We start from the raw sequence: 10,943 nt of genomic DNA, 5'->3' as shown, positions 1-10,943 counted from the left end.
GTAAATACGCGGCGACGTGTTTAATTTGTTTATGCCCGTCACCGTTTACGTGTTGTGGAACTATGACAACTCGGTTAGGTTTCTACACGGGACTTTTCTTCGCACGGAAAACGACGGGGTTGGTGTCTGCGCAGCTGCTAAACGAACAGTAAAAGGTTGGAAACCCGTCGCAACTCAGTTCGAGTATATCTGTTATACCTGACTTCACCTTTGTCTTTTTGTGGTACAGTACATGCAGTTGACCATGTTAGCTTCTCTGTAGGCGAGTTACTCTTGTAGCCTTTGCTAGCATTATGTTAACCACCATACTGCTACATAATTTTTACATTTATTGACACACTGAGTGGTTGAAAATTGGTTTATAATCAAGTTGTGTTAACTCAGTTTTGAGAAAAAAAATGTTGGTCATAAATGAATGCAAGATATCAGTTGTCTTGCATTAACCAGTATAGGTTATGATGTGATGCTTGCACTCTCCTCATCCCTTCCCCCATCTAGGCATCTTAACTCAGTTTGGAAATAAACAATGTGGGTGGATATTTCTGACCTTAATCCACCAGTATGGCATGTATTTATGATGCTTACACTTTCCTCATCTTGTTTTTATCCATATTCAGACTGAATGAGAGCTTGAATCCAGCTTGTGTCTAACCAGTCCTCATGATGCGCTATTGGGGAGAGATCCCTGGACCAGCGGGGGTGCCTCCCAGCCGCAGCTCCTTTGACCTGCTCCAGCGTGAGTTCCGCTCGGTGGAGATGCAGGACCCGCCCTTACACCAGCCCTCAGCTCAGCGTCCACGACCCACCACAATGCTCGATATCCCCTCCGAGCCCTGCAGCCTCACCATCCACACAGTGCAGCTGTGCCAGCATGCCCGCCGCCTTCGTGGCCTTTTGGCGGTGGCTCAGGCCCAAGCTCAGGGTCAGGGCTCGGCACCCACTGAGGGTGGTAACAGGCAGGAGGAGGCTGATGCAAATGTTCCCCTACGCCCACCCACACCACCTGCCATGCCAGATGACTTGCTGCCCCTGGACAGCAAAGCCCCATGCCAACCTTTTCAGCTTCGCCACAGTGACCCTGAAAGCGACTTTTACAAGTGAGTTGTGCCCAAGATGTTAGTGTCTGTTGTATTTGTAATTACCCACTAAAGTGTCTCAAACAGATGCTTAATAATTAACTACACTGTAGATTTATTCATCAGTTCAATTTGATTTGTATAGCCTTAAAACACAGATAAGTAAGTCTAAGAGGGCTTTTACATTTATGTGACATTCTCCAACACAGGCGAAAAGAGCGAATGACAATTTACAACTATTACATGAGAGTTTGATAAGCTCATAAAAACTAATTGAATTGTTTTTTTCTTCTATGATATAGAATTATATTCATTCAAAATTTCGTATTTTTATTTCCTGATATCAGAGCTCAGATGCAGGTGTCCCTTGCGGTAGATTAAGCAAAATTTTAGAACTGTCTTTGAGAGGAGTGCAATGGGGGATAGGGAGAGAGAGCAAGTCTGTTCCCCTCCCATTTAAGATGTTTTGTAGAATCAGGGCCATGATACCTCTAGAGGGTCTAATAGTATGTTCTGGCTTCCCAGAACCAGTGACTCCATACTTCTTCTCAACTTTTGATTCAGACTGCAATCGTATCATACTCTGCTGTATCAATACTTAGGATTACAACTTGGTCATACATCACATTATGTTTACTAATTCATACCTTGCTGGTGGTCTCAACAACAGTAATCTTGTAAGAAGGGTGAATTTTCTGGCACGAAATGGCTCAGCTGTGCAGAAATAGGATTTTATCAGCAAATGGTAAGCTTAATATTTTTAAGAATGTTCTTTTACACCACAAAAGCTAAAAATACACCACAAATCTACTGTTTTCATAAACAGAAACACAAAAGTAAATTAAACTAACCAAAACTCTCCTTTTGTAATTGGCTTTGTCCTTAAAGAAAAACAAGTTGGAGAGAATTTTGTTAAATAGGCACAAATCAGGGCAGTCGGGAAGATTTGGGAAATACAAAGAGACAGACCAACAACTCTACAATTGTCAACATCTATTTTGTCAACAGTATCCTAAGGCCTGATCAGGAATCTGGAACAATTTATTTGTCATTTCATCTTATGTACTACGTACACAAAAGAAACAAATTTCCGTTTCCCCCAGCCCACAGCAATGCAACACAAAGGACAAAAACACATATTCAAAAGCATCCAAAAACAACACCACCATAAACATAAAAAAACAGAGAGAACAAAGCAAAAAAACAAAAAATAGAAACAGCAAACAACACAGTCCACCCAGTGCAACACAGTCCAAAAAGGGATGCACTATTGTGGTCAAATAACCAGTTGGTTGTGTACATTATAGAGACCACTGTGTCATAGGAGGATGCAGTAGATGAGGCATATGAAAGAGGTAAAAAACGTTGATACACTGAGCTTGCAGTTCAGGCTGAACAGCAGAACTAGAAAGCCATACCTTGCCGTACAGTTGGTTGCTGTGGACTTACCCATCACTTGTTAATGTCTTACAAATCCCCTATGGGTACTGGTTGTGTAAGCTGAACTGCTTCTTGAGGGGTTCATTTCTACCCAGTTGCAGGAGTAGATGCTGCATATCTTTTTATTGTATTTGGACTGTTAGTGTCAGCACCAATTTTACTATTGGTAGCAGATAAAATATCTGTAAGAGAAACAAGCCATTCACTGAAGGAATGCCAGTTTGAATTTTCAAAGAAGGTTGAATCAGTTCATCGGGATACAACATTTATTGACAGATACGTTTCATCACTCAGCTAAGTGACCTCTTCAGTCTAAACTGACTGCTGGGCTCCTCACCCCTCATAAAGAATACAGTTGCATAACGACCAAAACCAATGACCAGTTTCATATGCAAATATGGGTGTGACCATTAGCTACGAGTTACAATGGCAATGTGTACTATTCACAGATGAACAGATGAACTGATTCAACCTTCTTTGATTTTCTTACCTGGATTTTTTTTTTGGAAACCAGTGTTATATACATATGTTAGACACAAAGAACAGACCAGTGTTTCACAGCACTGAGCATGCATCATGACAGTTTGAATCTTAGTATTAACTGGGTAATCCTGCTTGGGCCTAGGCTGACAACCAAAGAGTAGCTTGTATCAGGATCCCAGATAAGACTGTTTGTCACTGTGCCCTTGTATAAGGCACATCAAACCTGCTGCCCCAGGTGGCACTGCTCTGCAGCTGCTGTTGTGCTCTCCTTGGTGGCAACATATGCGGCAAAATTATACATTTCCAGTGTAAAATGGATCAATATCAAATAACTAAGATTTGCACATTTTGAATTTCCTCTGGCTAGAAGAAGACTTAGAACAGTTTCAAGCCTGTGACCAGTCATATCCTAGCATGTAAGCCAAGCAATTTCACTAACTTCTTCTAACGGGAACGTTAAATTCTTTTTAAGGTCAGAGCTCCAACTGTAGACTCCACAACTTGAGCTTGCCTGATAACGTCAACCTCTCAATGCACTTTAAACCTCTTATCACATTCTGTCTCATCCCCTGACTACTGTCTGCCAGTAAAGTCCATGTTTACCTGCCTAAACTTTTGACAGTTTTCCCAAACACGTGCAATTGTCAATGTTGAAGCTTTAGTCTGACGGTTCCCCTTTGAGAAGGGAGATGTTTCATAATTTGCCTGTTCTTTCTTTTCACCCTAGCCCATTTTACGCTATCATTTCATTAGGTGAGCAGCATTTTTGTACAGGGGTCTTTTTCAGTCGTAACTGGCATATACGCATGAGGCAGGAGGTGAATATTTCCTTGCAGCCTCTGTCCACCCAAAGCCCTCTTTGATAGTCTAATGGTAACGGGGAGACTGTGCATCCTGCCTGGTTATTGTGATACTGAGCCAAACGCATTTCTAGATGAAAAGCAGATTCGTTTATGTTGTTGGCCTGATTAAATTTAGTTTACAGATCATAGTTATGAGTTCTAACCTATATGAGACTGCAGATACCCCCGTGTTTTTGCACTGAGGTGTCAATTAGCTGGTCCCTTTCCAAATAGCACGTTCAAAGCTGTGCCAGCTCACCAAAGAAAATATGTCTTCTTAATATGAGGAGGCATATGGGCTAAATTGACTTATCTCCCGAGACTGCCTTTTTCTGAGTTGAATTTCTCTCCCTCACCTTCATGATCAAAAGATTATGTGCTTTACTACGTAAATGATATCTCATTAAAATGTAAGGATATCTCGGGCAGTCATCTATACCAGTTAAAGGACTCAATTGGGTATTAGAGCAAACGATACTGTTGCTGGTCTTCCCATTCACTCTTTTTGGTGGGCTAATACCCATTAGGTGCTTTGGTGCTTCTTTGCTTAGATATCGGGAGGAAGCCTTAATTCTCTTTGCCTTTCCCAAGCTCTGTGTGTCCTCTGGGGGGATTTTCCGTCTCTTTTTTTTAGCATTCAGATTACCACCCATCTCCTTGACAAGAGTGACATATCAAAATAGATGTTTGTAGGATTATGTTCTCGCTCTTAGTTTTTTTTTTTTTTTTTTGTCAGGTTCTGGGCTTTCTTCAATGTAATCAACAAATTCTTTAGACTTCTTTTTCGTGTTTCTCATCGGATGTCTCTTTTGACAACCTTCTTGGAACTGTTGTCTTTGCTGCATTAACCTTTTGCTGCTGTTGCACAGACTTGTTTTCCTCTGAGATTACCCACGTTATTTTTTCATACACCCACCAGGATCTTTCTACTGTGTAGACGGTACACACCGTTTTATTCAGTTTGGGGTTTTTTTTGCAGCAATTCCTCTCAGCCTGTCTAGCACTATTTTCAAATCAGTGTTTACAGATTCCCAAATCCTCATATACTAGAAACGTTATAGTGAATGACAGGGGTAATGATATTTTACTGGACTTCACTAAACCTACTGTTAACTAAATGTTATATGTACAGGTCTGAATTGCTGTGGAAAAAAAATCTCACTGAGGGCAATGAACATCTAGCTATCTCTCCATTTTTTCTAACTAACTTACCATGTACCGATTAATATAGCCCCCCCCCCACACACACACACACAAACACACACTTTCATCAAGCATGAATTTTTTCCCTCTGTGATGATGAAGGCCATTCAGTTTCTGTTTTTTCAAGCCGAGAGCAAACCGGAAGCTTCATTATCTCCATCTTGTTTAACCAGCTGTTGGTTATGTGGGGTCCCTTATTTAAATCTGCTGTTGTGCGTCCCCTTTGTTAGTCATCTCCCACCGCTGTTCCCAGAGCTCTACTGGGTATAACCAGCTATATTTATTAAACTACTGATCGTAGGACATTTCACCTTTACACTTTTAGTTCAGATTTTATTAGGGCTGCAACTAACTGATTATTTTCAATATTGATTTATCTATCGATTACTTTTCAAATGATAGTTTGATCTATAAGATGTAAAAAAAAAAATGATGGCAAAGGGACGTCCGGGTAGCGTGGCGGTCTATTCCGTTGCCTACCAACATAGGGATCACCGGTTCGAATCCCCGCATTACCTTCAGCTTGGTCGGGCACACCTATAGACAAAATAGGCTGTGTCTGTGGGTGAGAAGCCGGATGTGGGTATGTGTCCTGGCTGCTGCACTAGCGCTTCCTCTGGTCAGTCGGGGTGCCTATGCGAAAGGGAGGAGGAACTGGGGGGAGTAGCGTGATCCTCCCATACGTCCCCCTGGCGAAACTCCTCACTGTCATATGAAAAGAAGCGGCTGGCGACGCCACATGTATTGGAGGAGACATGTGGTAGTCTGCAGCCCTCCCTGGCTCAGCAGAGGGGTGGAGCAGCGACCAGGATGGCTCGGAAGAGTGGGGTAATTTGACGGGTACAGTTGGGGAGAAAAAGGGGGGGGGGAAATCCAAAAAAAAAAAAATGATGGCAAATGCCCATCATAAGTTACTGAAACCCAAACTGTTTATTTAGTTTAACCAGCAGCCAAAGAAGCCTAAATCGTTCTTTTCATAATGATATAAATAAGAGAAATGCAATTAAATCTTTTTGCAAATGTTTGGTATTTTTACTTGACTAAAACCATTGATCGACTACCAAATTACAATCAATTGATTTTCTGTTGATTGATCAATGAATTAATCACCAATCATTTCGGCACCAGTTTTAATAGTAAACCTCAATGCTTGATTTAATGGTTCTCCTGATTCTTTCTCCAACCAAAGGGGTAAAGGCGAGCCCGTCACCGAGCTCAGCTGGCCCTCCTGCAGGCAGCTCCTCTACCAGTCGGTGGCCACCATCCTGGCCCACGCTGGCTTCGAGTCGGCACAAGAGAGTGTGCTGGAGACCCTGACTGACCTGGTCCACGAACACTACATGCGTGTCAGTCGCCTGCTCCGTGTGGCAGTAGACCGGGAGGCCCGGCTGGGGGCCAGCCCCTTCCCGGACGTGGTGGAGCAGGTTTTCCACGAGGTGGGCATCGGCAGCATGCTGGCCCTGCAGCGCTTTTGGCAGGTGCGCATCAAGGACTACCACAGCTACATGCTGCAGGTGAGGATGTGACCGTTCGGTGTTATCATATCCGTTATACGTAAGAGGTGTGAAAACACATTTAGTATCTGTTATGGGAGGCTACTATGTGTCTGTTATGTCTTTACTCCAGGTTCACGTTTTATGTCTCATCAACTTTAATTAAGTTGTGAACTTCCTTTACAGACTTTTCCTTTTCAGACTTGCTGTTTCACTGTCTAACATACATTTATCTGGAAAGAATTTTGGAAATTCTATTTGGTTGAAAGTTTCGCAGTTGTAAACGCAATATGGTGGGTAGTGAACACTGGTTTTGAGGTTAAACTACAATACAGAAAAGTTGAAATGTGTTCAATTTCATATCATCGAGTGTAGTGCTGAAATAAGTCATTGAATCAATGAGTCAGTTGACAGAACATTTCATTATTGATTTAATAATCATCATTTGCAATTCTAGATGAGTGCTGTTTTACATTGCACATCAAACGGACTGAAAGACAAACAAAATGTTCAGTTTTCCCTTATGTTGACTACAGAATCATCTTATTTAGTAAAAATTCTCCATCTCCAGGTTAGTAAGGATCTGTCAGAGGAATACGAGAGGCTGGTGAACCCGGAGAAGGCTCTGGAGGACTCCAAGCCTCCCAGGATCAAGGAGGAACCCATGAGTGACATCTCCTTCCCAGTCAGTGAGGAGCCCGAGGCGGACCTGGCCTCTGGGGACCAGGCCCTGCCCATGGGGGTACTGGGGGCCCACGGAGAGAAGCTTTCTGCAGGCCTGGAGGCTGAGAACTCTCCGCATGCCTCAGGTGAGACTAGCTTTCATATTCAAGTGTATTCATAATGGATATCAGTCCTACAAAGGACTCCCAGATAATGTTAATGACGTGGCACCTGTGCAGGTGGTATTATCATGATGACCTACCACCCAAGTGAATTTTGTTTTAGTCTGTTCTTGTTTTTCACATGCGGTTTTGCACTAAGCTGGCATGCAAACCTGGCTTTCCTCTACATGTTTAAACATTTAATGCTGAAGAAGGGTATTTATTGTACAGATATAACCGAGCAAATAGTAGTGGTCACCGTAATGTTACTAAATAGTGAGATGATGTTTGGTATGTTTTTAAGAGGTAGTCTAACCTAAGTCCAACTAGCTATACTCGCTATAGAAAAACTACAATAGTTGGATGGAAGTATAATAGTCAACTAATGTCTATCTATCTATGTCATGGTGTCAGGTTAGCAGTTGCATGCGTCATTAGCTAGAGTTTAAAACTTTTGCCTCAGTTTATGGCCTGTACCTCAATATGAGATATTGAACTTGCTAATAAAATATGAGAGAAATATGGATTCAACATCTTTTAAGAAACAAGTGATAGGCTAGTAGACACTCCATCCATCACACTAGAGGAAACTCCCAACCTGCAGGGAACACTGAAGGGGTATTGTCAGGCTATGTTTTGGTGACAAGTGTGATCTTTTTTAAACAATATTTAACTGTGGTGACTTGCATTAATGTGAGCCATGGTTGTTTTTTCTCTCCCCTTGCTCTTGGAAGGTGGTGGCGGGGCCAACAGTTCCCCTCTGTGGCCACAAGTAAAAATTGAGCCCCAAGAAGGGGAGGAGGGCCAGGGAGCCAGCTCCCAACATCACCACCATGGTGTCCTGGGGGGTGACGTGTTCGAGGAGGGGGGACCCATGTCAACTATGAGCGAGTCTGGAGGAACCATGGCGCCGTCCCCCGGAGATGCAGCGTCAGATGGCAGCTATGCCTCACACTCACCTGACTCTCTGATGGGCACCTCGCCAGTCTTCAACCAAAGACCAAAGAAGCGGATGAAGAAAATGTGATATTTCCTTAACAAGCCTCAAAAAAGTGGGTCATTTGTTGACCCAGTAATTGAAAGCAACGGCTACACTGGACAGACAATAGATCCCAGCAAGTGTTCGAAGTTGGTTATCCTGCTTTTAAAGTTCAATTACATCTGATACTTAACAACAGTCTGACAAAAGAAAAATAAAGTATGACCAAATGGTGCGATGCACCACCTGGATATCTTTTCTAGTAAGCTCCACGATGTCAAGTCATTAATCATGCTACCTTTAGGACCTTGGTGCTTTTCAGGGCATCCATTTTCTAAGCTGAATTGAGTGGTCATGAAAAGCCTCTCCGAGGGGGCATTAAGGAGGGAGAATGAACTGATGAGGTGAAAAACACGTAGTATTTTTTTCGAGCGAGTTTGTGTATATGAGTACATTTGTGAGATTTGTTGAAGATGTCGATTCTGAATACATGAGTTGTTTGATACTAAAACAATAAATGTCATCTTTTTGAGTATATATTGCAAGCATTTGTGGTGTTTTTTTGATTAGCTTTAAGAAGCTTAATAATGCACCCCAGGATTTTCTGGAAAAGTTGAAGGAAACAAAACCACAGTCAAAACTTTTAATACCACTATTAAGCAACGGACGCAGTTAAATGAGTGGTTGGTTTGTCAGATTTGTTTCCTCAGTCATTAGCTCTTTTTCTTCTTCCCTCATTACAAGAAAGGCTTCGAGCGCCACTGTGTCATCAATATTCAGAGGCAATGCACACAATATTAGATGTCTCCTTTCCATCTTCTTTATTTTGAGTTCTTAAATGTGGATCTGGCAAATTGATGCCTGTGTTAGTCTGCAGATCTGGCAGAACAAAAAAATGACACCAAGCTAATACTGTCAGAGAAACACCCTTGATAAGCTTTAAACCTGAAGCCGCTCATCTAAATTAGCTTGTGTTTTTGAAAGCAAATTTAAACCAATTTGTGAATGTAACACCAGATGCTACTACAGCTCGGGTGCTGTCATCATAAAGGTGACATCAATTCAGCCTTAATGGCAATTTAATTATGACAGTCACAATTTTGCATGCTCAGTGAGCAAGCTCATGATTTCACTTGGACTTGAGCAGCCAATTAGCTCTTCATTTCCATAACAGACCCAATTTGAATCAATCAATAATAAATACACATTTCAAAAAGCATTTCTTACTCTACACGTGCCATCCTTCTGTCACCTAACACCATTGAAAAATCTTTATATAATTACAATGTAGTGAGTCACAACACAATGCACATTTGGAAACGAATCACGTTTTAACCCGAAAGCCATATTTTATGCAGTACCTATTGCTGGAAACCCTACTTTTGCACCATCTAATCTAGATAATACTTTTAAACTCTGGACCCATACAATAGGAGACCTGTACATTTAAGGCCCCTTTGCTTCTTTTATGCAAATACAGAGTAAATACAAATTACCAGGCAGCAGCAGCTTTAGATATTTGCAAATAAGCGACTATGTAAGAAAATACATGCAAAATTTTGAGACATATAGAGGCTCCAGGCTTGATGGATGGCTCCGGCTCTCGCATGCTCACAAAAAAAAAAGTATATATATGTATATATATATATATACATATATATACATACATACACACACACACACACACATATATATATATATATACACACACACACACACACACACACACACACACACACACACACACACACACACACAAAGCTTTTTTAAAAGAAACGCTCAATGGTAGGGAAAGTGCTCAACAAATAAGGAGCAAAATAATCCAGTGAGTCAAGTAAATTCTCTATGAGACAGTACAAGCCTGTTTCCTATATGAGTCGAAAGTTGTTGATACATAACTCTCTCTGGTTCCTCAGAAAAGAAGGGAAGATTAGAGACTGGTCAATAGTATCAAGGTGCAGTTTCTGTAGAGGTTTGGCCACATCTGTCTTAAGACTGCCTGGGACAGTGCCAGTATTAAGTGATAAATTAACAACGTCCAGCATTGTGGGTGCCAGCAAAGGCCAGAGGGCTTTAAAAGGTTTTGCTGGTAAAGGGTCAAGTAGCTAAGTAGTTGGTTTAGAAGCTGACACAATCTTAGTCAAGTATTAAGAGAGATAGTCTCAAAAAGCTGTAATATAGCAGGGAGGACTCGTTGTATAGATAGGAATTTGGTAACACAGGATCTGCAGGAGTAGCTGGAGTTGAACTAATTTAGTTTATGATCTCATCAAGCTTATTGCAGAAAAAGTCTAGAAACTCACGGGCCACGTATGGTGAGTAGCTTATAGATGGCTGCTTTTTAGTAAATTTAGCTAGCGTCAAAGAGACACCTGGGATTAAGTTTATTAATATTGATTAGGCAAGAGAGAGAGAGAGAGAGAGAGAGAGAGAGAGAGAGAGAGAGAGAGAGAGAGAGAGAGAGAGAGAGAGAGAGATGCTGCTTTCATAGCAGATAAAATATACTTGTATTTCAACGAACACTCATGCCAAGACAGGTAAAAATCTTCCAATTTGGATTTTCGCCATTTATGTTCCAGTCTCCCGCAGGCCCTTATAAGAGC

General features: G+C 41.7%; 1 protein-coding gene across 3 annotated transcripts; it reads left to right on the top strand.

The window, feature by feature from the left end:
• The first annotated feature begins 95 nt into the window (after positions 1-95).
• LOC130126551 (STAGA complex 65 subunit gamma-like) lies at positions 96-8,865 on the top strand. 3 transcript variants are annotated; one of them, XM_056296123.1, is made up of 5 exons: positions 96-155; positions 618-1,097; positions 6,234-6,558; positions 7,109-7,346; positions 8,096-8,865. In XM_056296123.1, exons 2-5 carry the CDS (start codon positions 661-663, stop codon positions 8,386-8,388), a joined length of 1,293 nt encoding a protein of 430 aa, XP_056152098.1. In that variant the 5' UTR covers positions 96-155; positions 618-660; the 3' UTR covers positions 8,389-8,865. The 3 variants fall into 3 exon arrangements, with proteins under 3 accessions (XP_056152098.1, XP_056152100.1, XP_056152099.1); XM_056296125.1 differs by lacking the exon at positions 96-155 and adding an exon at positions 164-223; XM_056296124.1 differs by lacking the exon at positions 96-155 and adding an exon at positions 181-262.
• Positions 8,866-10,943: the final 2,078 nt, after the last annotated feature.

The sequence above is a fragment of the Lampris incognitus genome, chromosome 16 (genome assembly GCF_029633865.1).
Source record: "Lampris incognitus isolate fLamInc1 chromosome 16, fLamInc1.hap2, whole genome shotgun sequence".
NCBI classification, from domain to species: domain Eukaryota; kingdom Metazoa; phylum Chordata; class Actinopteri; order Lampriformes; family Lampridae; genus Lampris; species Lampris incognitus.
The sequence above is the reverse complement of the archived record's forward strand: the minus strand, read 5'-3'. Positions and strand labels throughout refer to the sequence as shown.